This window comes from Embiotoca jacksoni, unplaced genomic scaffold, assembly GCF_022577435.1.
Source record: "Embiotoca jacksoni isolate LCO1_2020_lvr unplaced genomic scaffold, fEmbJac1.0.p SCAF_141, whole genome shotgun sequence".
In the NCBI taxonomy this organism is placed as follows: domain Eukaryota; kingdom Metazoa; phylum Chordata; class Actinopteri; family Embiotocidae; genus Embiotoca; species Embiotoca jacksoni.
Window position 1 is genome coordinate 145,689 of NW_027185276.1, and position 27,723 is coordinate 173,411.

Consider the following 27,723-nt stretch of genomic DNA (forward strand, 5'->3'; position numbering starts at 1 on the left):
CGAGACGCCCAGCCGCCTGGAGGGGCTCCTCCGCTGGCTGAGGGACTTCCAGCAGCCTCAGGAGGCCCTGAAGGCGTCGCTGGGGCTGATGGGAGAACCGAGCAAGAACAGCGAGGCGGAGGTGATGCAGAAACTGGATCTGGGGATGGAGGAGTACCGGCTGCCTGCCAGTTCCCTGAAGCGGTTCTTCGTCGACGGGGGTGGCGCCTCCGTTGCCAGCGGTGGACGAGGTAAGAAACATGTCCTCAGTCATTCAGGTCAATCTAAGAGTTACCCAAAGGCAACTGGAGCTGCTTGAGGTCCTTCAAGCAAGTCCAGAAAACTGAAGCAGGTCCAGTTGCTTTTGGACAACTAGAATTTTGGAAAACTACACTTTGGACAACTAGACTTTGAGAACTAGACTTTGGACAACTAGACTTTGGACAACTAGACCTTGGACAACTAGACTTTGGACAACTAGACCTTGGACAGCTAGACTTTGGACAACTAGACTTTGAGAACTAGACTTTGGACAACTCGACTTTGAGAACTAGACTTTGGACAACTAGACTTTGGACAACTAGACCTTGGACAACTAGACTTTGGACAACTAGACCTTGGACAGCTAGACTTTGGACAAGTAGACTTTGAGAACTAAACCTTGGACAACTACACCTTGGACAACTGGACTTTGGACAACTAGACTTTGAGAACTAGACTTTGGACAACTAGACTTTGGACAACTAGACTTTGAGAACTAGACTTTGAGAACTAGACTTTGGCCTTTGGGTAACACTGAGATTAAGCAGTAACGTAACATTTGTCTTTATTACGACCCGGTCAAACCAGAAAAGATGTCTTTCTGCTGCAAGAGCCTAAATGACCTGCAAGCCGGAGTTTATGAGATCTTCTACGGTCGGTTCTTCTTTGCTTTTGTTCTTCATAAACGGGGTTGAATCGAATCATTAAAAAAACGGATTAAGCTTTTAGGGACGAATCCAAATTACGTTTGTGGTAGTGGAGATGAGAGGACATGTCCGTCCCGGTACCACCTCCTGAAGGGGACAACAAAAGTCTTCGTTTGTATCCTAGAAGACGTAGAAGGACAGGACCAGTAGCCTCAGTCCTCATCTTCCTCGCCGTCCCTCAGCTGGATTTCATCCTGGACTTTTAAATGTAAGAAGTATCGTCCAGGTCAGAGACTGAAGCGTTTGTTCTCGTGGTCTCCTGCAGGCGCTGGCTGTCGTCCCGGACTGGACTCGGCTGCCTCTGACTCAGGCCCGGCTGACTCCTCACGTACTGGACGTGCTGCTGCTGCAGAGGATAAAGCTCAGCATCGCCGTGGAGCACACCGACCAGCCCAGCACCAACCGGACCTCCAGGCCGCTGCGTCAGGTGATGTACGGGCTGCTGCTGGGCGGCCGGAGGTGGCTGCGGGTGGAGGAGAGAGACCGAGCCGGCCTGGACCTCACATTCATCCCCGTCGCACCGACCTTCACCGGCGCCGTCCAGCGGCTCGGACTCGGCACGCTGCACCAGGTGAAGACTCCGCCCTCTTTTTCTAATGCATGAATGATATCCTGCTCCGCATTAACTCCGCCTCCTCCCAGGCGAACCCCGCCGAGCGTCTGCAGGTCCTCCTGGAGGCTCTTGGGGTGACTGAAGCCGCTCTGAGCCGTCTGCCGCCTCAGCTGCGCCTCCCGGTGGCCGTCACCTGCTACTGGCTGCAGAGAGCTCAGCCCCCTCCGGACCTGACGGCGCTGAAGGCGCTGCTGGTAGTGATGATGGGCGGAGTCTCACCGAGACACAAAGCAGGTAAGAAACAAACAGATGAGCAGCTCTGACTATGATGAACGCTCTGCGATGCAACCTGTGATTCAGGTGTGTGTGTGTTTGTGTGTGTCTCTGTGTGTGTGTGTGTCTGTGTGTCTGTGTGTGTGTGTGTGTGTGTATGTGTGTGTGTGTGTTTGTATGTGTGTGTCTGTGTGTGTGTGTGTGTTTGTGTGTGTTTGTATGTGTCTCTGTGTGTGTGTGTGTGTGTGTGTGTGTGTGTGTGTTTGTGTGTGTTTGTATGTGTCTCTGTGTGTGTGTGTGTGTGTGTGTGTCTGTGTGTCTGTGTGTGTGTGTATGTGTCTCTGTGTGTGTGTGTCTGTGTGTGTGTGTGTCTGTGTGTCTGTGTGTGTGTATGTGTGTGTATGTGTGTGTGTGTGTTTGTATGTGTGTGTCTGTGTGTGTGTGTGTGTTTGTGTGTGTTTGTATGTGTCTCTGTGTGTGTGTGTGTGTGTGTGTGTGTGTGTGTGTTTGTGTGTGTTTGTATGTGTCTCTGTGTGTGTGTGTGTGTGTGTGTGTGTGTGTGTGTGTGTGTGTTTGTGTGTGTTTGTATGTGTCTCTGTGTGTGTGTGTGTGTGTGTGTTTGTGTGTGTTTGTGTGTGTTTGTATGTGTGTGTCTGTGTGTGTGTGTGTGTTTGTGTGTGTTTGTATGTGTCTCTGTGTGTGTGTGTGTGTCTGTGTGTGTGTGTTGCAGCTTTGCAGCATCAATGCTGTCTACAGAAGCTCGATGTGTTGGTGTCTCAGGTCTTCAACCAGTGGCAGGTGTGCCTGAAGGACAGCATCCACCTGAACCAGCTGCTGGACTTCCCTCTTCCTGATCCGGAGGTCGCCAGGTGAGACTCAGAGACTCTGATCTGGAGGTGAAAACGGCCTCAGTTGAATTTAAAAAACGGGCGGTGACATTGTCCTTCCTGTGGTGCTGACGTTGTCCAGGTTGTATCAGGGGACGCTGGTCCACCAGCTGGTCCACAGGATGCGGACAGGAGGACGACTGAAGAACTTTCTGAAGAGCGACTGGGCCAGCAGGGGGCAGTACAACATTGCGCTGTCCGTCGTCCACCAGTTCCTTACTCGGAGGGCGCCGACGTCCTCCGAGCCTCGAGGGCGGCGGCCTCCGGCCGACCTCACCGCCGAGCTGCACCTGGCGCTGCTGTACGAAGACGAGGAGACCGAAGATCGCAGCGCGGTCCGAATGCAGGAGGAGGTGCTGCTGGACAATCAGCTGTCGGTGAAGACTCGGTACAGAACCAAGGACAGAGTCAACAGGTGCAACAAACCACAACTGTCCCGCAAGCAGGAGTGCCGGGGGTGGGGCATCCTCTGATGGACGCCGACTCAGGGAGACGCACTTTAATCACCACTTCACTTTGTTTTTAACAGCTGTTCTTATTGTTCTTATTGTTCTTATTATTCTTATTGTTCTTATTATTGTTCTGTGTATTTACGGCTCCAAAAAAAACTTCAATTGTTAAAACATTGAACTTTTTCCTGATGTTTATAGATTTTAAAATATTAAACTTTTACTGAAAAGAATTCTCTTGAAAGTTTTTTTTTTCAGATCTCTTCAGGAACGTTTTGACTTTTTTTAAACCGACACGGAAGAAAAAAACATTTCTCATATCTTGGAAGGAACGAATGCAAAACAAGGAAATGTTAATAAAATGTTAATAAAATGTTCAAGGAGAGTGACTTTGATCTTTCTGGTTTTTAACAAGTGAAGCTTTGACTTGTCGAACTGTTTCTGTAGAAGTGAACTGATGAAAATAAAAACAAACAACGTCTTTAAAGGGTTTATAAAAATTTTATTATACATTTGATTCTCACACAAACATAAATAAAAGGAGGCGTTCTGTTTTACACGAATGAAACCAGACGACGAAGGAGAAGCTTCATGAACAGAGTTTCACAAAGTGCCAGATCAGCGACCAGTCCACCGGACCGGCTCGTTTAAAGGTCCAGTCCACCGGACCGGCTCGTTTAAAGGTCCAGTCCACCGGACCGGCTCGTTTAAAGGTCCAGTCCACCGGACCGGCTCGTTTAAAGTTTCCTCCTGCTTGTGCTGAGGGTCATTCAGCTCCAACAAACCTCATTTATACAGGAAGCAGTTTAAACTACATCAGGAACTACTTCCTGTTTGTTTACAAAACAAAGTTCCAGTCATGGACGAGCTGCTTGTTTCAGAAAATCCTTTCAGACCAGACGTCGTCAGAACAGAGCTTTCAAAAGCTTTCAAAAATAATCAGCTGTTTCAAGGTTAAAGCTTTTTAAAGGCTGCGCGGCACCACAGAAGAAGAACCGGACGATGTTTGAACAAATCAAAGAATAAAAATGAGACTCATGATTGTTGTTGCTTCTTATTTTGACCAAAACATTGTTTTTTTAGAACTGATTTTTCTAGTAAAATAAAAGTCGAAATGAAAAAAATAAAGCAGAATTTTTTTTATGGCAGTTTGTTTAATCAATAGTTTACATATGAATTAGATGTTACATTTGTTTTTCTTTTGATAAATAAAACAAAAAACAAAAAAATAGAATCAAAAAAGGTTTAAATATGAAATTAAACAGAAACCAGGCATTCAATTTAAAGTTTTCACTGATTGAACTGAAAGTTTAAACCGACGGTCGCCACGACGACGACGATGAAAACCATCTTCCTCTTTCCTGGTGACGAAGAGGAGCCTTTTAGAAATAAATAAATTCAAGCAGACAGAGTTTCCAGGAAGCAGCTGGACGTCTGTTTAAAAGGTCAAAGGTCAAAGGTCAAGTCGGTTTCAGATTCGAACAGAAATACAAACATGAAATAAAAGTTAAATAATCTGATTGGTTCTAAGTGATTGACGCGTCAGTAAAGGGCTTCTGTCCACGGATCCATTCGACCAGCGGTGATTCTCTAAGGCACACGATGAGGAAGCGTTGGGACGGTCGGCCGAGCTGCTCCACGTTAAGCCCCGCCCCCAGCCTCTCAGCTGTTTCCTTAATCTAACGACAGCGGGAGGAACACGGAACACGGAGTGGATCGGCGGGGCGGACGGAGGGGCAACGGTACGTTCAATCCAAAAAAAAAGGATGTTCAGAGGATCTGATGATGTCATGAGTCGATCCAATGACATCTCGATTTGGTTTGATGACATCACGACTAATGTCGTCTTTTTATCCAGCAGAAATTAACAGGCTGATTTTTTGAAAATTATTTTGATCAGAAGCAGCAAGAAATAATCGCTTTTCATTTTGCTCACACGTTTCAGGACTCGAGTTGTGAAAATCAATTTCCTGTTGCTGCGGACCCTGCAGAGTCACCCTGAGGACCTCCTGAGGAGCCGCGGCCCTCATGTTGGGAACCTCAGAGCAGCTTCAGACAGATTTAACCGTTGATGTTAAAATCAGATGCTTTAAAACGCGCCGCACCAGAGTCCCTTTGAAAAACGTTGCGTTTAGTCGCAGGACAGTTTGGAACAGAACGTGAACGGAACCGGGTCAGAGAACCGGAGTCTGGTGGAACCGGGTCGGACAGCTCAGGAGCAACGAGCAGCTTTTACAGTTTCAGTGATTTACAAGATGAACAGCAGCAGACGGACCCGAGAAATGAAGTCAGAACTTTTTTATCAGATTTGAAATTTGGCTTTTTATTTTTTTATTTTAGTAGAAAACCGTGTTTGTGTTAAATCGTCAGTCGACCAATCAGGGCGTCTGACTGACGGAGGTGGGAGGAGTTTATTCATAAATCTGATTTGAATGATGAGACTTTAAAATCTGCAGATCGGATCAGAACTTCACGTCTGATGTTCCTTCATGTTGATTTTATCAGTATAAATTAAATAAATCAGACCTGTGTTGTATTGATCTCTGATTGGTTCGTACCATCATCCCCCACCCTCCCCTTCCCCAAACAGGAAACAGAACCGCTCGTCCTGCATGAAGACGCGGCGGTCCTCCACAGACAGAACCAGAACCTGGAGGAGAACATGGAGAACGGCTCACGGCTGTAAAAACAACGAGCCGTGTGTCGGCAGTTCCCCTGCACCTTGGAGGGGGCGGAGCCATTTTTATTAGAGTCAAGTCTGCTAACCGCCGCCCCCGCCCCCCTCCAGTCCCACACCAGAGCGTCTCCGCCCACCTCACAGGAAATCGTAAAGAGTCAGTGCCATCACCTTCATCCTCCTCCTCTTCCTCCTTCAGCATGGACAGCGAGGGGGGCGGGTTCATACCTCGTGGAAGCAGTCGGGGGAGGGGCTTCTCTCCGCCCCCCTCCACCTCTCCACCTTCTTGATGGCCTCTGACAGGACGCACACGGAGGAGGTGAGGGAGACGAGGAAGAGGAGGTCTGCAGGAGGAAGGAGACGCAGGACTTTAAAGTCATCAGAAGGACAGTCTGTCAAAACAACAACAAAAAGACACAAAACAACAACAAATACACAAACAACAACAAACAGACACAAAACAAAAAAACAAAAAGACACAAAACAACAACAAAGACACAAACAACAACAAACAGACCCCTCCCCTGAAGAGGTGTGATTGTTGATGTTTACCGAAGATGCTGAGGCTCTCCGTCTGGAAGACGTTCTGCAGAGGAGGGAAGTAGATGACCAGCAGCTGACCCATGATGGACCCCAGGACGGCATAACAGAACGTCCTGTTACTGCACAGACCCATCTCATGGACCATCCGGGTCTGGAGGGGGGGCAACACACACACACACACACACACACACACACACACACACACAGCGGAGAATAAAGGTGAAGGCAGCAGAAAGGTGAGAGGTGTGTCTGTGAGATTGTGTGTTTGTGGTGTGTGTGATTGTGTGTGTGTGTGATTGTGTGTGTTTGTGGTATGTGTGTTTGTGCTTGTTTGTGTGTGTGTGTGTGTTTGTGTTTGTTTGTGCATTTGTGTGTGTGTGTGTTTGTGCATTTGTGTGTGTTTGTGTGTGCGTGTTTGTGTTAGTTTTTGTGTGTGGTGAGAGATTGTGTATGTGTGTGTGATTGTGTATGGTTGATTGTGTATGTGTGTGTGTGTGTCTGTGTGTGTGTGTTTGTGTGTGTGTGTGTGTGTGTGTATGTCTCTGTGTGTATGTCTGTGTGTTTGTGTTTGTGTTTGTGTCTGTGTGTGTGTGATTGTGTATGGGTGATTGTGTTTGTGGGTGTGTGTGTGTATGTCTGTGTTTGTGTGTTTGTGTGTGTGTGTTTGTTTGTGTGTGTTTGCGTGTTTGTTTGTGTGTTCGTGTGTGTGTTTGTGTTTGTTTGTGTGTGTTTGTTTGTGTGTGTGTGTTTCTGTGCTTATTTGTGTGTGTTTGTTTGTGTGTGTTTGTTTATGTGAGTGTTTGTGTGTGTGTTTGTTTGTTTGTGTTTGTTTGTGCGTGTTTGTTTGTGTGTGTTTGTGTGTGTGCTTGTGTGTTTGTTTGTGTGTGTGTGTGTGTTTGCATTTGTGTGTTTGTTTGTGTGTGTGCGTGTTTGTGTTAGTTGTGTGTGTTTGTTTGTGTGTGTTTGTTTGTGTGTTCGTGTGTTTGTGTGAGTGTTTGTTTGTGTGTTTGTTTGTTTTTGTTTGTTTGTGCGTACGTGTTTGTTTGTATGAGTGTTTGTTTGTTTGTGTTTGTTTGTTTGTGTGTGTGCATGTGCGTGTTTGTTTGTTTGTGTTTGTTTGTGTGTTTGTGTGAGTGTTTGTTTTTGTGTGTTTGTTTGTGTGTGCGTGTTTGTGTTAGTTTGTGTGTTCATGTGTGTGTGTTTGTGTGCGTGTTTGCTTGTGTGTGTTTGTTTGTGTTTGTTTGTGTTTGCTTGTGTGTTTGCTTGTGTGTGTTTGTGTGTGTTTGTTTGCTTGTGTGTGTTTGTGTGTTTGTTTGTGTGTGTGTTTGTTTGCATTTGTGTTTGTGCGTGTGTGCGTGTTTGTGTTAGTTTGTGTGTTCATGTGTGTGTGTTTGCGTGCGTGTTTGTGTTTGCTTGTGTGTTTGTTTGTGTTTGTTTGTGTTTGCTTGTGTGTGTTTGTGTTTGTTTGTGTTTGCTTGTGTGTTTGTGTGTGTGTTTGTTTGCTTGTGTGTGTTTGTGTGTGTGTTTGTGCTTGTTTGCATTTGTGTGTTTGTGTGTGTGCGTGTTTGTGTTAGTTGTGTGTTTGTTTGTGTGTGTTTGTTTGTGTGTTCGTGTGTTTGTTTGTGTGTGTTTGTGTGAGTGTTTGTTTGTGTGTTTGTTTGTTTGTGTGTATGTGCGTGTTTGTGTGTGCGTGTTTGTTTGTTTGTGTGTTTGTTTGTGTGCGTGTATGTGCGTGTTTGTGTGTGCGTGTTTGTTTGTTTGTGTTTGTTTGTTTGTGTGTTTGTTTGTGTGCGTGTATGTGCGTGTTTGTGTGTTTGTTTGTTTGTGTTTGTTTGTGTGTTTGTGTGAGTGTTTGTTTTTGTGTGTTTGTTTGTGTGTGTTTGTGTTAGTTTGTGTGTTCATGTGTGTGTTTGTGTGTGTGTTTGCTTGTGTGTGTTTGTTTGTGTTTGTTTGTGCGTTTGCTTGTGTGTGTTTGTGTGTGTTTGTTTGCTTGTGTGTTTGTGTTTGTTTGTGTGTGTGTTTGTTTGTGTTTGTGCTTGTTTGTGTGTGTGTTTGTGTTTGTTTGTGTGTGTTTGCTTGTGTGTGTTTGTGTGTGTTTGTTTGTTTGTTTGTTTTTGTTTGTTTGTGTGTGTTTGTGAGTGTTTGTGTGTGTTTGTGTGCGTGTGTTTGTGTGTGTTTGTGTGTGTGTGTGTGTGGTTACCTGTGAGCGTGAGCTCAGAGCGTTGAACATGTCAAAGAAGACGAAGCAGGTGAAGGTCATGGTGGTGTCTCGAGGAGTGATGACGTTGTCTTGCAGCTGGAGACAAACGGAGACCAATGACGTCACCTGACCACACCTCTCTAACAGGAAGTGATGTCACACTCACAACGTGACATCGTCTCCCCTCACATCATCACACACTTTCTTTACTCGTTAACTGTCTTTCACGTTCAGACGTAATGGTGGTGGTGGTGGTGGTGGTGGGGGGGGGGGGGGGGTTTGTCACCTCTCTCCAGAAGACGAAGAGCGTCCCGCAGACGATGACGAGCGCCGACACCAGGACCTTGACGATGAGGCTGCGGGTGATGATGCTGTCTCTGACGTTCCGGGGAGGCTTCCTGATCACGTCCCGGTCCACAGGCTCCACCCCCAAACTGACAACACAACGCCACGGCAACGCTTTCACGTTAACCCTTTCATAACCTCCAATATCCTGCAGCAGCATCGCTGCCCGAAGTCACGCTCGTTTAAATTTATGAGCATAAAATAACTAAACTATTGATTTCCATTGAGAAACAGGAGTTTGAATGTTAATTAGAAACTGAACTGAAGTGATTAAAACGTAATTAACAGCTGACATCAACATAAAACTAGTAAAAGAAATGATTTGTGTTTTATTCCGTGACTGAACATCTGAATGTTTTCAGCCTTCGTGCTTTTAATCCCGACTACATTTCCCATGATGCCGCAGTACCTCTGAGCCGGAGGGCCGTCCATGATGATGTTGATCCACAGGATCTGCATGGCGTTCAGCGGGTTCGGGAAGTTCATCAGGGTTGCCAAGGAGATGAGCGTCAGAGCGGCGATACTCCTGACGGCCAGCAGGGGGAGACGGACGTTAAACCAGCGGCAGAGTTCTGTTTTTAAAAACAACTCTCTGATCTTTAACTCACGTGCTCAACTGGAAGCGAACGAAGTTCTTGATGTTGTTGTAGATTCCTTTTCCTTCCTCGATGGCCGACCTGAAAATAGAGAACACGTTTTATTAATCACGTACGATGACGTGGAGCATCGAAGAACAAACCTGATCTCAGCGATAACGGATTATTTAACTCGAACACGTCAATATCACAAAGATGAACCAGTTCCAAGGAAAAGATTTGCTGCTTTAGTTTGTTTTCTGTGAATATTTTTGTTTTTGGATGGTTGGTTCGTCAAAACAAGAAATCTGAGGACGAAACTGTCGGTCCAGAAACCGACCAATAAGATGGTAAGAAGAAAGATGTATAATATCCTAAACTTGGTTTAACTAAAACCAGACTTAACTAAAACTAAAGTAAACTAAAAATAAACATAAACTAAAGTAAACTAAACCTTAACTATACTAAACCTAAAGTAAACTAAACCTAAAGAAAACTAAACTAAACCTAAAGAAAACTAAACTATACCTAAAGTAAACTAAACCTAAAGAAAACTAAACTATACCTAAAGTAAACTAAACCTAAAGTAAACCTAGCAGTCAGTTCTTTAAACCCGAGTTAAATCTCATCATGTTTCCATTTGCTGGCTGCTGATTGGCTGAGTTTTCTCATCCGACTCACATGATGGTCTGGAAGTCGTCGTCCACCAGGATCATGTCGGCCGCCTCCTTGCAGACGTCAGTGCCCGTCAGGCCCATCGCCACGCCGATGTCAGCGGCCTTCAGCGCCACGGCGTCGTTCACCCCGTCGCCCGTCATGGCCACCACGGCACCGATGTTCTGGAGGGACTGCGGAGAGGCGGGGCTTAGCGTTCAGAGAACAGAAACGTCAGCGAACTCTCCGTGAGTTCTGACGTGGTGAAAGTTCACGTCGACTCTCGTGAACACGTGAACGCTTTATTGACCGTTTAAACTACAGTCGAGGCTGAGACACGAACTGGAACTCCTCAGCGAACTCCAGGTGACAGACTCACCTGCACGTCCACTGAAACAACCAAAGCACCACGTTTCCCTTTTATTTCCATCCTGAAAGCGTGTTGCAGCTGGTTTGCTCACCTTCACGATCTTCAGCTTGTGTCGAGGACTGGCTCGATAAAACACGGCGATCTGAGGAGACACAAACAACCTGTTTACCGTCTGTGATGTCACCGTGCTGCTGCATGCTGGGAAAGATTTCATCCGAGCGTCAGCAGGAAGGAAGACGGGCTTTTTTTTAGAGGTGAACGTGGAGAGATCTGAGTGAGTGTGTGTGTGTGTGTGTGTGTGTGTGTGTGTGTGTGTGTGTGTGTGTGTGTGTGTGTGTGTGTGTGAGAGAGAGAGAGAATGTGTGTGTGTGTGTGTGTGTGTGAGAGTGTGAGTGTGTGTGTATGGGTGTGTGTGATTGTGTATGTGTGTTTGTGGTGTGTGTGTGTGTGTGTGTGTGTGGTGTATGTGTGTGTTTGTGGTGTGTGTGCTGTGTGAGATTGTGTATGTGTGTGTTTGTGGTGTGTGTGTGTGTGTGTGTGTGTGTGTGTGTGTGTGTGTGTGTGTGTGTGTGTGGTGTATGTGTGTGTTTGTGGTGTGTGTGTGTGTGCTGTGTGAGATTGTGTATGTGTGTGTTTGTGGTGTGTGTGTGTGTGTGTGTGTGTGTGTGTGTGTGTGTGGTGTGTGAGATTGTGTATGTGTGTGTTTGTGGTGTGTTCTCACTCGGGGGACGATGTTTGAGAGCTGCTGCAGGTCCAGCTGATCCACCTCCTCCCCCGACAGACACTGACATCCTTTAGAGAACAGGCCGAGACGACTGGCTGCAGAGAAACAACCAATCAACCAATCACAGACTGGACCTTCAGGAGGTGTCTGCGGTACAAGGCTCCATCAATAAGTCCAGACAGTTCCTGAACACAGCACGGTGATGTCACCACAGACCTTCCAGCAGGATCTGATGGTTTGGATGGATGGTGGAATCAGGAACACTCTCTGAATGTACTGATCCTCCCCTTGTATGTGCTGAGAAGTTGTTTTGTTTTTCATTTGAAACTTTAAAGGATAATTCCACTATATTTTCAGAGTGTTTCCCGTTAACGCGTCCGTTGAGACTCTGATCGGGCCGGACAGGAAGTGGATCAATAACAGTGAGATGTTTAAATTGCTTCTTGTAAAATTAAGTAATGACCTATGGACACTGCCGTCTCCTGGGAGTCCCCGGTGATCATCTTGATGGCGACCCCGGAGCTGATGAGCGTGCCGATGGCCTCTTTGACCCCTGACCTGGGCGGGTCAATGATGCCCACCAGACCCAGGAAGGTCAGGTTCCCCTTCTCAGGACCGGAGGCGAACGCCAGCACTGCAGGAGGGACACAGAGACAGTGAGCTGCTTCCCACCACAGAGGACTTCCTGTCAGGCTTGGTGTCCTTACCTCTCAGTCCGGCCGTGCCCATGTAGCTGATCTGCTGCTGGTACAGCTCCCTCTGCTGGTGGTTGAGGGGAAGTGCGCTCCCTCGGCTGTTGTAGGAGCTGCAGAAGCGGATCACCTGCTCGTACGCTCCCTTCATGAAGTAAACTCCTGTCTTGTCCTGAGGGAGGTGGAGGAGGAAGGGAAGTGGAGGAGGATGAGTCACAGCAGGTGGTTGTTCAAACTCTGGTTCCAGGTGGAGGAGGGACTCACCTGCTGGGTGCGGCGGACACAGCGGACGGCCATCCACTTCTGCTCCGAGGAGAACGGATGCTCCTCCAGACGCATGTACTCCTGCTGCAGGCCTTCCAGGCCCAACTGGAGGACACACACACACACACACACACACAGTCACACACAGTCACACACACACACACACACACACACACACACACACACACACACACACACACACACACACACACAGTCACAGTTGGATCAAGGAGAGGCTGCTCCTGTCCTGGACTGTTTGTGGGTTCCTACCTTCATGGCGAGGGCGATGAGAGCGCCCTCTGTGGGTCGGCCCAGCAGGTTGCGATTCCTGATGACCGAGTCATTACACACACAGCCAACCTGACGACATCCACACACACACACACACACGTCAATATAGACGTCACAGCAAAAAAAAAAAAACCTGCTTCCAGTCTGAGAACGTGACGGAGAATCAGAGTCGACTCTTCCCACAGAGATGGAAATCTTCAAGCGACTCACCTCCACGATTTTGCTGACTGACGGGCAGGAGAAGCCGTGGATGATCTCTCCGTCCAGCAGAACCTCTCCGGCTCCGTTGTAGCCCACACCGGTTACCTGCAAGACAAAACTGAGGGTTAACAGGAGAGACAGACACCTGACAGACAACGCTGAGGGTTAACAAGGAGCGATGGGAAGGAGTCTCTGACTGGAGCATTAATATTCATATCAACAACTGTTTGTGTTTATGAAGTGTTCGTCAGTCGTCATGGAAACAGTGATGTGGTTCAGACCTCAGCGTGGAGTCCGTCTGACGTGAACAGCTGAGTCACCGTCATCTCGTTCTTCGTCAGAGTTCCTGTCTTGTCTGAACAGATCACGTTACAGCAGCCTGGGAGACGAGCACAGGGGCGTTAGAACGCAGACGCACAACACAGACACACAACACAGTCTGTATCAGCTGCAGGTTGAACAACATGTATGTTACATGTTGTATGTTAAATGTTGTATGGTGTGTCCCGCTGCAGCTGAACAGACCCAGCGTCTCCACGATGGGCAGCTTCTTGATGATGGCTCTCTTCTTCACCATCCTCATCACGCCGAGCGCCAGCGTCACCGTCACCACGATGGGTAAACCTTCAGGGATGGCAGCGACTGCCAGGCTGGAGGAGATCAATGATTACACGTGAACACACACACACACATGACTTCAGTGAGCACGCAGCCTGATCACAGGGTGCAAAGGTCAAAGGTCACTCAGCTGCTACCTGTCCTCAGAGACACAGCAGACAGACGGTACCTGACTCCGATGGTGAACATGTCCAGGATCCTCTTCCCCTGCAGCCAGCCCACCAGCATGATGACGCCTGAAACACAACACACACTGAGCCCTGAATCACAACACACACACACACACACACTGAAACACACACACACACACTGAAACACAAACACACACACACACACACACACACACACTGAGCCCTGAATCACAACACACACACAATGAAACACAACACACACTCACCTATGATGCCGAAGGAGTAGAGAGACAGCTGCTTCCCCAGCAGGTCCATGCTCTTCTGCAGGGGAGTCTTAGGAGCCTGAGGATAGTTTATTGTAATAGGTTATTATTTTTATTGATAATATGTTAAGTCAGGTTAGGTTAAAGTTAGGTTAAAGTCAGGTTATAATCAGGTTAAAGTTAGGTTATAATCAGGTTATAATCAGGTTAAAGTCAGGTTATAATCAGGTTAAGTCAGGTTATAATCAGGTTAAAGTTAGGTTAAAGTCAGGTTATAATCAGGTTAAAGTCAAGTCATAATCAGGTTATAATCAGGTTAAGTTAGGTTATAATTAGGTTAAAGTTAGGTCATAATCAGGTTATAATCAGGTTAAAGTTAGGTTATAATCAGGTTATATTCAGGTTAAAGTTAGGTCATAATCAGGTTATAATCAGGTTAAAGTTAGGTTATAATCAGGTTAAAGTTAGGTTATAGTTAGGTTAAAGTCAGGTTAAAGTCAGGTTATAATCAGGTCATAGTCAGGTTATAACCAGGTTAAAGTCAGGTTATAATCATTAAAGTCATGTTATAGTCAGGTTAAAGTCAGGTTATAGTCAGGTTAAAGTCAGGTTATAATCATTAAAGTCAGGTTATAGTCAGGTTATAATCAGGTTGTAATCAGGTTAAAGTCAGGTTATAATCAGGTTAAAGTCAGGTTATAATCAGGTTATAATCATTAAAGCCAGGTTATAGTCAGGTTAAAGTCAGGTTATAATCAGGTTAAAGTCAGGTTAAAGTTAGGTTATAATCAGGTTAAAGTTAGGTTATAATCAGGTTGAAGTCAGGTTAAAGTTAGGTTATAATCAGGTTAAAGTCAGGTTATAATCAGGTTAAAGTCATGTTATAATCAGGTTAAAGTTAGGTTATAATCAGGTTGAAGTCAGGTTATAATCAGGTTAAAGTCATGTTATAATCAGGTTAAAGTCATGTTATAATCAGGTTAAAGTCAGGTTATAATCAGGTTAAAGTCAGGTTATAATCAGGTTAAAGTCAGGTTATAATCAGGTTATAATCAGGTTAAAGTCATGTTAAAGTTAGGTTATAATCAGGTTAAAGTCAGGTTATAATCAGGTTAAAGTCAGGTTAAAGTTAGGTTATAATCAGGTTAAAGTCATGTTATAATCAGGTTATAATCAGGTTATAATCATTAAAGTCAGGTTATAGTCAGGTTATAATCAGGTTATAATCATTAAAGTCAGGTTATAGTCAGGTTATAATCAGGTTAAAATCATGTTATAATCAGGTTAAAGTCATGTTATAGTCAGGTTATAATCATTAAAGTCAGGTTATAGTCAGGTTATAATCAGGTTAAAATCATGTTATAATCAGGTTAAAGTCATGTTATAATCAGGTTAAAGTCATGTTAAAGTTAGGTTATAATCAGGTTAAAATCATGTTATAATCAGGTTAAAGTCATGTTATAGTCAGGTTATAATCCTTAAAGTCAGGTTATAGTCAGGTTATAATCAGGTTAAAATCATGTTATAATCAGGTTAAAGTCATGTTATAATCAGGTTAAAGTCATGTTAAAGTTAGGTTATAATCAGGTTAAAATCATGTTATAATCAGGTTAAAATCATGTTATAATCAGGTTAAAGTCATGTTATAATCAGGTTAAAGTCATGTTATAGTCAGGTTAAAGTCAGGTTATAGTCAGGTTAAAGTCAGGTTATAATCATTAAAGTCAGGTTATAGTCAGGTTATAATCAGGTTGTAATCAGGTTAAAGTCAGGTTATAATCAGGTTAAAGTCAGGTTATAATCAGGTTATAATCATTAAAGCCAGGTTATAGTCAGGTTAAAGTCAGGTTATAATCAGGTTAAAGTCAGGTTAAAGTTAGGTTATAATCAGGTTAAAGTTAGGTTATAATCAGGTTGAAGTCAGGTTAAAGTTAGGTTATAATCAGGTTAAAGTCAGGTTATAATCAGGTTAAAGTCATGTTATAATCAGGTTAAAGTTAGGTTATAATCAGGTTGAAGTCAGGTTATAATCAGGTTAAAGTCATGTTATAATCAGGTTAAAGTCATGTTATAATCAGGTTAAAGTCAGGTTATAATCAGGTTAAAGTCAGGTTATAATCAGGTTATAATCAGGTTAAAGTCATGTTAAAGTTAGGTTATAATCAGGTTAAAGTCAGGTTATAATCAGGTTAAAGTCAGGTTAAAGTTAGGTTATAATCAGGTTAAAGTCATGTTATAATCAGGTTATAATCAGGTTATAATCATTAAAGTCAGGTTATAGTCAGGTTATAATCAGGTTATAATCATTAAAGTCAGGTTATAGTCAGGTTATAATCAGGTTAAGTCATGTTATAGTCAGGTTATAATCCTTAAAGTCAGGTTATAGTCAGGTTATAATCAGGTTAAAATCATGTTATAATCAGGTTAAAGTCATGTTATAATCAGGTTAAAGTCATGTGAAAGTTAGGTTATAATCAGGTTAAAATCATGTTATAATCAGGTTAAAATCATGTTATAATCAGGTTAAAGTCATGTTATAATCAGGTTAAAGTCATGTTATAGTCAGGTTATAATCAGGTTAAAGTCATGTTAAAGTTAGGTTATAATCAGGTTAAAGTCAGGTTATAATCAGGTTAAAGTCAGGTTTGTGATGCAATCACATGACCCAGATGTTTGTCCTCTGTGGGCCACGTACCTCCTCTGCCTGCATCATCTTGAACACCTCCCCAAACTCGGAGTTCTCTCCGGTTCCTATGACGATGCCCTGAGGAAGAACACAAATCACACCCGGAGACGACCAGCATTTTTATATTCAGCCAGTGGTTGTGGTATAGCTCGGGGTCGGGGCAGGAGGCGGGGCCTCTATACCATGTTTCCACCTCCTGGTCAGTCCCCCGTCACATTTCTGACATGTTTAGGTTTCAGTTCAGTTCTTTACATGCAGTCTGTGGACTCATTGTGCTGATTTTAACAAGTGTATAAAAAGGGGGCGGAGCCTCCCGGAGCATACCTTGGCCTTGCCGCAGCGCACCAGCGTCCCCATGAAGGCCACGTTGCTGCGGGATGCGATGTTTCCGTTGGAGGCTGCCGGCTGGGGGGAGGTGGACTTGGAGCAGGGGCTGGTCTCCCCCGTCAGACTGGACTCATCCACACACAGGTCGATGGCCTGGGGGAGGAGGAAGGGGGGGGGGGGGGGGGGGGGGTAGTGTCAATCAACGCTAACCTCATTGAACAGAGTGGAGGAGGTCTGAACTTCTATCTGCTCTGTCTGTCCTCTGTTTTCATAAACAAACATCAAAGTCTGTTGTTTTACATGTTGTTTACGTGTTTACTGTGAACTTCCCACGACGAGTTCATCTCCTGCCTCAGCACACAAACTTTAAGTTGACATTTCACTGAACTGATGATTATAATAATCTGTTAATGAAGGTTTACACAGGACACGCACAAACACACACACACACACACACACACACACACACACACACACACACACAGTGCTGGTACCTCGTACAGACGCAGGTCTGCAGGGACTCTCTCGCCCACCGTCAGACACACGGTGTCTCCAGGAACCAACTCTCTGGCCAGCAGGTGCTCCAGGTTCCCCTCTCTGATACTGGAACAGGAAACACACTGTCACAACACAACACAACACAACACAACACAACACAACACAACACAACACACACCGTCACAACACACACCGTCACACAACACACCATCACACAACACACACCGTCACACAACACACACCGTCACACAACACACACCATCACACAACACACACCGTCACACAACACACAGTCACAACACACACCGTCACAAAAAACACACACCGTCGTACAACACACACAACACACAGTCACACAACACACACCGTCACACAACACACACCGTCACACAACACACGCAGTCACACAACACGCAGTCACACAACACACGCAGTCACAAACAACACACACCGTCACAAACAACACACGCAGTCACAAACAACACACACCGTCACAAACAACACACGCAGTCACAAACAACACACGCAGTCACAAACAACACACGCAGTCACAAACAACACACGCAGTCACACAACACACACCGTCACACAACACACGCAGTCACACAACACGCAGTCACACAACACACGCAGTCACAAACAACACACACCGTCACAAACAACACACGCAGTCACAAACAACACACACCGTCACAAACAACACACGCAGTCACACAACACACACCGTCACAAACAACACACGCAGTCACAAACAACACACGCAGTCACAAACAACACACACCGTCACAAACAACACACGCAGTCACACAACACACGCAGTCACAAACAACACACACCGTCACAAACAACACACGCAGTCACAAACAACACACACCGTCACAAACAACACACGCAGTCACAAACAACACACACCGTCACAAACAACACACGCAGTCACACAACACACACCGTCACAAACAACACACGCAGTCACAAACAACACACGCAGTCACAAACAACACACACCGTCACAAACAACACACGCAGTCACACAACACACGCAGTCACAAACAACACACGCAGTCACAAACAACACACACCGTCACAAACAACACACACCGTCACAAACAACACACGCAGTCACACAACACACGCAGTCACAAACAACACACGCAGTCACAAACAACACACACCGTCACAAACAACACACGCAGTCACACAACACACGCAGTCACAAACAACACACGCAGTCACACAACACACGCAGTCACAAACAACACACACCGTCACAAACAACACACGCAGTCACACAACACACGCAGTCACAAACAACACACGCAGTCACAAACAACACACACCGTCACAAACAACACACACCGTCACAAACAACACACACCGTCACAAACAACACACACCGTCACACAACACACGCCGTCACAAACAACACACGCCGTCACAAACAACACACGCAGTCACAAACAACACACGCAGTCACACAACACACGCAGTCACAAACAACACACGCAGTCACAAACAACACACGCAGTCACAAACAACACACACCGTCACACAACACACGCAGTCACAAACAACACACGCAGTCACAAACAACACACACCGTCACAAACAACACACGCAGTCACAAACAACACACGCAGTCACAAACAACACACGCAGTCACAAACAACACACGCAGTCACAAACAACACACGCAGTCACAAACAACACACGCAGTCACAAACAACACACGCAGTCACAAACAACACACGCAGTCACAAACAACACACGCAGTCACAAACAACACACGCAGTCACAAACAACACACGCAGTCACAAACAACACACACAGTCACACAACACACGCAGTCACAAACAACACACGCAGTCACAAACAACACACACCGTCACACAACACACGCAGTCACAAACAACACACGCAGTCACAAACAACACACGCAGTCACAAACAACACACACCGTCACACAACACACGCAGTCACAAACAACACACGCAGTCACAAACAACACACGCAGTCACAAACAACACACACCGTCACAAACAACACACGCAGTCACAAACAACACACGCAGTCACAAACAACACACACCGTCACAAACAACACACACCGTCACAAACAACACACGCAGTCACAAACAACACACACCGTCACAAACAACACACACCGTCACAAACAACACACGCAGTCACACAACACACGCAGTCACAAACAACACACACCGTCACAAACAACACACGCAGTCACACAACACACGCAGTCACAAACAACACACGCAGTCACAAACAACACACGCAGTCACAAACAACACACACCGTCACAAACAACACACACCGTCACAAACAACACACACCGTCACAAACAACACACGCAGTCACACAACACACGCAGTCACAAACAACACACACCGTCACAAACAACACACGCAGTCACAAACAACACACGCAGTCACAAACAACACACGCAGTCACAAACAACACACACCGTCACAAACAACACACACCGTCACAAACAACACACGCAGTCACAAACAACACACGCAGTCACAAACAACACACACCGTCACAAACAACACACACCGTCACAAACAACACACACCGTCACAAACAACACACACCGTCACAAACAACACACACCGTCACAAACAACACACGCAGTCACACAACACACGCAGTCACAAACAACACACGCAGTCACACAACACACGCAGTCACAAACAACACACACCGTCACAAACAACACACGCAGTCACACAACACACGCAGTCACAAACAACACACACCGTCACAAACAACACACACCGTCACACAACACACGCAGTCACAAACAACACACACCGTCACAAACAACACACGCAGTCACAAACAACACACGCAGTCACAAACAACACACACCGTCACAAACAACACACGCAGTCACAAACAACACACACCGTCACAAACAACACACACCGTCACACAACACACGCCGTCACACAACACACGCAGTCACACAACACACGCCGTCACACAACACACACAGTCACAAACAACACACGCAGTCACAAACAACACACGCAGTCACAAACAACACACGCAGTCACAAACAACACACGCCGTCACAAACAACACACACCGTCACAAACAACACACGCCGTCACAAACAACACACACCGTCACACAACACACGCAGTCACACAACACACGCAGTCACACAACACACGCAGTCACACAACACACGCAGTCACAAACAACACACACAGTCACAAACAACACACGCAGTCACAAACAACACACACCGTCACACAACACACGCAGTCACAAACAACACACGCAGTCACAAACAACACACGCAGTCACAAACAACACACACCGTCACACAACACACGCAGTCACAAACAACACACGCAGTCACAAACAACACACGCAGTCACAAACAACACACGCAGTCACAAACAACACACGCAGTCACAAACAACACACACCGTCACAAACAACACACGCAGTCACAAACAACACACGCAGTCACAAACAACACACACCGTCACACAACACACGCCGTCACAAACAACACACACCGTCACAAACAACACACGCAGTCACAAACAACACACACCGTCACAAACAACACACGCAGTCACAAACAACACACGCAGTCACAAACAACACACACCGTCACAAACAACACACACCGTCACAAACAACACACACCGTCACACAACACACGCCGTCACACAACACACGCCGTCACACAACACACGCAGTCACAAACAACACACGCAGTCACAAACAACACACACCGTCACACAACACACGCCGTCACAAACAACACACGCCGTCACAAACAACACACGCAGTCACAAACAACACACACCGTCACAAACAACACACGCAGTCACAAACAACACACGCAGTCACAAACAACACACACCGTCACAAACAACACACACCGTCACAAACAACACACACCGTCACACAACACACGCCGTCACACAACACACGCCGTCACACAACACACGCAGTCACACAACACACAACAACAACACAACACAACCACAACAACAAACACACAACACAAACACAACAAACAAACCCACACACACACAACAACAACCAAAACCACAACACACAACACAACAAACAACACACACAAACCAACAAACAACACAACACACCCACAACAAACAACACACACAGTCACAAACAACACACGCAGTCACAAACAACACACGCAGTCACAAACAACACACGCAGTCACAAACAACACACACCGTCACAAACAACACACACCGTCACAAACAACACACACCGTCACACAACACACGCAGTCACAAACAACACACGCAGTCACAAACAACACACACCGTCACACAACACACGCCGTCACAAACAACACACGCAGTCACAAACAACACACGCAGTCACAAACAACACACACCGTCACACAACACACGCAGTCACAAACAACACACGCAGTCACAAACAACACACGCAGTCACAAACAACACACACCGTCACACAACACACGCAGTCACAAACAACACACGCAGTCACAAACAACACACGCAGTCACAAACAACACACACCGTCACAAACAACACACGCAGTCACAAACAACACACGCAGTCACAAACAACACACACCGTCACACAACACACGCCGTCACAAACAACACACGCCGTCACAAACAACACACGCAGTCACAAACAACACACGCCGTCACAAACAACACACGCAGTCACAAACAACACACGCAGTCACAAACAACACACACCGTCACAAACAACACACACCGTCACAAACAACACACACCGTCACACAACACACGCCGTCACACAACACACGCCGTCACACAACACACGCAGTCACACAACACACGCAGTCACAAACAACACACACAGTCACAAACAACACACGCAGTCACAAACAACACACGCAGTCACAAACAACACACGCAGTCACAAACAACACACGCCGTCACAAACAACACACACCGTCACAAACAACACACACCGTCACAAACAACACACACCGTCACACAACACACGCAGTCACACAACACACGCAGTCACACAACACACGCAGTCACACAACACACGCAGTCACAAACAACACACACAGTCACAAACAACACACGCAGTCACAAACAACACACACCGTCACACAACACACGCAGTCACAAACAACACACGCAGTCACAAACAACACACGCAGTCACAAACAACACACACCGTCACACAACACACGCAGTCACAAACAACACACGCAGTCACAAACAACACACGCAGTCACAAACAACACACACCGTCACAAACAACACACGCAGTCACAAACAACACACGCAGTCACAAACAACACACACCGTCACACAACACACGCCGTCACAAACAACACACGCCGTCACAAACAACACACGCAGTCACAAACAACACACACCGTCACAAACAACACACGCAGTCACAAACAACACACGCCGTCACAAACAACACACACCGTCACAAACAACACACACCGTCACACAACACACGCCGTCACACAACACACGCCGTCACACAACACACGCAGTCACACAACACACGCAGTCACAAACAACACACACAGTCACAAACAACACACGCAGTCACAAACAACACACGCAGTCACAAACAACACACGCCGTCACAAACAACACACACCGTCACAAACAACACACACCGTCACAAACAACACACACCGTCACACAACACACGCAGTCACACAACACACGCCGTCACACAACACACGCAGTCACACAACACACGCAGTCACAAACAACACACGCAGTCACAAACAACACACGCAGTCACAAACAACACACGCAGTCACAAACAACACACGCAGTCACAAACAACACACGCAGTCACAAACAACACACGCCGTCACAAACAACACACGCCGTCACAAACAACACACGCCGTCACAAACAACACACACCGTCACAAACAACACACACCGTCAAACAACACACGCCGTCACACAACACACGCAGTCACACAACACACGCAGTCACAAACAACACACACAGTCACAAACAACACACGCAGTCACAAACAACACACGCAGTCACAAACAACACACGCAGTCACAAACAACACACACCGTCACAAACAACACACACCGTCACAAACAACACACACCGTCACAAACAACACACACCGTCACACAACACACGCAGTCACAAACAACACACACCGTCACACAACACACGCCGTCACACAACACACGCAGTCACACAACACACACCGTCACAAACAACACACACCGTCACAAACAACACACACCGTCAAACAACACACGCCGTCACACAACACACGCAGTCACACAACACACGCAGTCACAAACAACACACACAGTCACAAACAACACACGCAGTCACAAACAACACACGCAGTCACAAACAACACACGCAGTCACAAACAACACACGCAGTCACAAACAACACACACCGTCACAAACAACACACACCGTCACACAACACACGCAGTCACAAACAACACACACCGTCACACAACACACGCCGTCACACAACACACGCAGTCACACAACACACGCAGTCACAAACAACACACGCCGTCACACAACACACGCCGTCACAAACAACACACACCGTCACAAACAACACACGCAGTCACAAACAACACACACCGTCACACAACACACGCAGTCACAAACAACACACGCCGTCACACAACACACGCCGTCACAAACAACACACGCCGTCACAAACAACACACACAGTCACAAACAACACACACCGTCACACAACACACGCAGTCACAAACAACACACGCAGTCACAAACAACACACACCGTCACAAACAACACACGCAGTCACAAACAACACACGCAGTCACAAACAACACACACAGTCACAAACAACACACACCGTCACACAACACGCAGTCACACAACACACGCAGTCACAAACAACACACGCAGTCACAAACAACACACGCAGTCACAAACAACACACACCGTCACACAACACACGCAGTCACAAACAACACACGCAGTCACAAACAACACACGCAGTCACAAACAACACACACAGTCACAAACAACACACACAGTCACAAACAACACACACCGTCACACAACACACGCAGTCACAAACAACACACGCAGTCACAAACAACACACACCGTCACAAACAACACACGCAGTCACAAACAACACACGCAGTCACAAACAACACACACAGTCACAAACAACACACACCGTCACACAACACGCAGTCACACAACACACGCAGTCACAAACAACACACGCAGTCACAAACAACACACGCAGTCACAAACAACACACACCGTCACACAACACACGCAGTCACAAACAACACACACCGTCACAAACAACACACACAGTCACAAACAACACACACCGTCACACAACACGCAGTCACACAACACACGCAGTCACAAACAACACACGCAGTCACAAACAACACACACAGTCACAAACAACACACACCGTCACACAACACACGCAGTCACAAACAACACACACAGTCACAAACAACACACGCAGTCACAAACAACACACGCAGTCACAAACAACACACGCAGTCACAAACAACACACACAGTCACAAACAACACACACCGTCACACAACACACGCAGTCACAAACAACACACACCGTCACAAACAACACACACAGTCACAAACAACACACACCGTCACACAACACGCAGTCACACAACACACGCAGTCACAAACAACACACGCAGTCACAAACAACACACACCGTCACACAACACACGCAGTCACAAACAACACACGCAGTCACAAACAACACACGCAGTCACAAACAACACACACCGTCACACAACACGCAGTCACACAACACACGCAGTCACAAACAACACACGCAGTCACAAACAACACACACCGTCACACAACACACGCAGTCACAAACAACACACGCAGTCACAAACAACACACGCAGTCACAAACAACACACGCAGTCACAAACAACACACGCAGTCACAAACAACACACGCAGTCACAAACAACACACGCAGTCACAAACAACACACACCGTCACACAACACGCAGTCACACAACACACGCAGTCACAAACAACACACACCGTCACACAACACGCAGTCACACAACACACGCAGTCACAAACAACACACGCAGTCACAAACAACACACGCCGTCACAAACAACACACGCCGTCACACAACACACACCGTCACAAACAACACACACAGTCACAAACAACACACACCGTCACACAACACACGCAGTCACACAACACACGCAGTCACAAACAACACACGCAGTCACAAACAACACACACAGTCACAAACAACACACACCGTCAGAAACACACACTATAACACTGGAACTGGTGAGAAGTAAAAGAGTTCAGATGGTTTTAAATGTTTGTGGAGAGTGAAGGATGATGAAGAGGAGGAAGAGGAGGATGGATGATTGTCTCACCAGTGACATTCTGGAGGAACCAGCTTCCCAAGCTCCTCCAGAGACTTCTCAGAGCGGTACTCCTGCAGACAGAGGACAGAGGTCAGAGGTCAGGGGTCAGAGTACAGGGGACAGAGGTCAGAGTACAGGGGACAGAGGACAGGGGACAGAGGTCAGGGGATAGAGGTCAGGGGTCGGAGTACAGGGGACAAGGGACAGGGGTCAGAGTACAGGGGACAGAGGACAGAGGACAGGGGTCAGAGTACAGGGGACAGAGGTCAGGGGACAGGGGACAGAGGTCAGGGGACAGAGGTCAGAGGTCAGAGGACAGGAGTCAGAGTACAGGGGACAGGGGTCAGAGTACAGGGGACAGAAGTCAGGAGACAGAGGTCAGAGTACAGGGGACAGAGGACAGGGGTTAAGAGTACAGGGGACAGAGGTCAGGGGTCAGAGGACAGGGGTCAGAGTACAGGGGACAGAGAACAGGGGTCAAGAGGACAGGGGACAGAGGTCAGGGGTCAGAGTACAGAGGTCAGGGGACAGAGTACAGGGGACAGACGTCAGGGGTCGGAGTACAGGGGACAGAGGACAGGGGTCAGAGTACAGGGGTCAGAGTACAGGGGACAGAGGACAGGGGTCAAGAGGACAGGGGACAGAGGTCAGGGGTCACAGTACAGAGGTCAGGGGACAGAGTACAGGGGACAGACGTCAGGGGTCAGAGTACAGAGGTCAGAGTACAGGGGTCAGAGTACAGGGGACAAGGGTCAGAGTACAGGGGACAAGGGTCAGAGTACAAGGGACAGAGGTCAGAGTACAGGGGACAGAGGATAGGGGTCAGAGTACAAGGGACAGAGGTTAGGGGTCGGAGTACAGGGGACAGACAACAGGGGTCAGAGTACAGAGGTCAGGGGTCAGAGTACAGAGGTCAGGGTACAAGCGACAGAGGTCAGGGGTCAGAGTACAGAGGTCAGGGGTCAGAGGTCAGGGGTCAGAGGACTGGGGTCAGAGTACAGAGGTCAGGGGACAGAGGACAGTGGTCAGAGGACTGGGGTCAGAGGACAGAGTACAGAGGTCAGGGGTCAGAGTACAGAGGTCAGGGGTCAGAGTACAGGGGACAGAGGTCAGGGATTCATCTGCACAGACAGATGTCAACATGTCTAAGATAGAGACTGAAGACAGAGACAGACAACAGGACGAAGAGGACATACCTGGACGAAGGCGACTGTCACCACGATGATGATGGCCTGTTAAAAAACAAAAACATTTAAATTATCAAACAACAATAAATAAACAAACAAACAAACAAACACAGAAACAAAGAGCCTGAATGTACCTCAATGTGAACATTGAACACTGGCATTTAATATCTTTATTTTATTCACAAAACAAATTTTAAAAATAGTAAATAAATAAAATATATTTTTCTACTTTTTATAAAAGTTGGAATGATTTTAGTTTTATGATACTTTGGCTTTATTGACAAAATATGAATGAATTTTTCTGATGATAGTTTAGAATTCTTTGTCAATTTTTTTATTTTATGAAGTACGTTTAAGTATTAAAACTTTACAATAATAGTAGTACACACTTAGTAATATAATAACTTTAATAACAAAATATTAATATTTTCTCTTGGAATATTTTGATTGTATTCTCAGAAAAGTGAAATTTTTCACTAACTTTATAAATAAAATAAAGTGTTACAACTTTATTCTTTATTCTGAAAACAGTTCGTCGCTTTTCTCATATTTGACCTTCATAGAATAATATTCAGATTCATTCGTCTTCATCGCTGCTGCAGATCATGTTTCACTTTAATAAACTAAACAAACATCCTGAAGGACGAGAGGACATCCTACACACACACACACACACACACACACACACACACACACACACACAGAGAGAGAGAGAGAAACACACACACACACAGAGAAACACACACACACAGACAGAAAGACAAACACGGACACACACACCTAAAACAAACAGAGAGCTCCTCTTCTGTCTCACACCAACAGGCGTGTTGGTTTTGGGGTTTTACGGGGACGTCCACGTGGGACAGTTCCATTGAAACATCTCTGAGGACAGACAGCCGGTCTCCGTCTCCTCTGAACGAGCAGAGAGGAGGAGACAT

General features: G+C 46.3%; 2 protein-coding genes across 2 annotated transcripts in view; one reads left to right on the forward strand and one right to left on the reverse strand.

Annotated features, from left to right (window-relative positions):
• LOC138197584 (single-strand DNA endonuclease ASTE1-like) overlaps positions 1 to 3,590 on the forward strand; it is a 4,875-nt gene extending 1,285 nt beyond the window's left edge. Inside the window, exons 2-6 of the mRNA XM_069148409.1 lie at positions 1 to 280; positions 1,213 to 1,518; positions 1,590 to 1,794; positions 2,504 to 2,642; positions 2,743 to 3,590. The exon at positions 1 to 280 is cut by the window's left edge and continues 592 nt beyond it. Coding sequence (XP_069004510.1) covers positions 1 to 280; positions 1,213 to 1,518; positions 1,590 to 1,794; positions 2,504 to 2,642; positions 2,743 to 3,133 — 1,321 coding nt within the window. The 3' untranslated portion in view covers positions 3,134 to 3,590. The remainder of the gene's footprint in view (positions 281 to 1,212; positions 1,519 to 1,589; positions 1,795 to 2,503; positions 2,643 to 2,742) is intronic.
• Positions 3,591 to 27,723, reverse strand: atp2c1 (ATPase secretory pathway Ca2+ transporting 1). The gene is made up of 24 exons (XM_069148411.1): positions 27,631 to 27,723; positions 26,795 to 26,830; positions 25,608 to 25,669; positions 17,165 to 17,273; positions 16,668 to 16,823; positions 16,353 to 16,421; positions 13,661 to 13,736; positions 13,433 to 13,499; positions 13,171 to 13,295; positions 12,927 to 13,024; positions 12,655 to 12,750; positions 12,424 to 12,513; positions 12,154 to 12,258; positions 11,905 to 12,061; positions 11,661 to 11,831; positions 11,195 to 11,292; positions 10,565 to 10,615; positions 10,131 to 10,297; positions 9,483 to 9,551; positions 9,284 to 9,400; positions 8,816 to 8,963; positions 8,530 to 8,625; positions 6,339 to 6,480; positions 3,591 to 6,130 (listed from the first exon to the last, which is right to left on the reverse strand). The coding sequence occupies exons 1-24, from the start codon at positions 27,721 to 27,723 to the stop codon at positions 6,009 to 6,011; spliced, it is 2,520 nt and encodes an 839-aa protein (XP_069004512.1). The 3' UTR covers positions 3,591 to 6,008.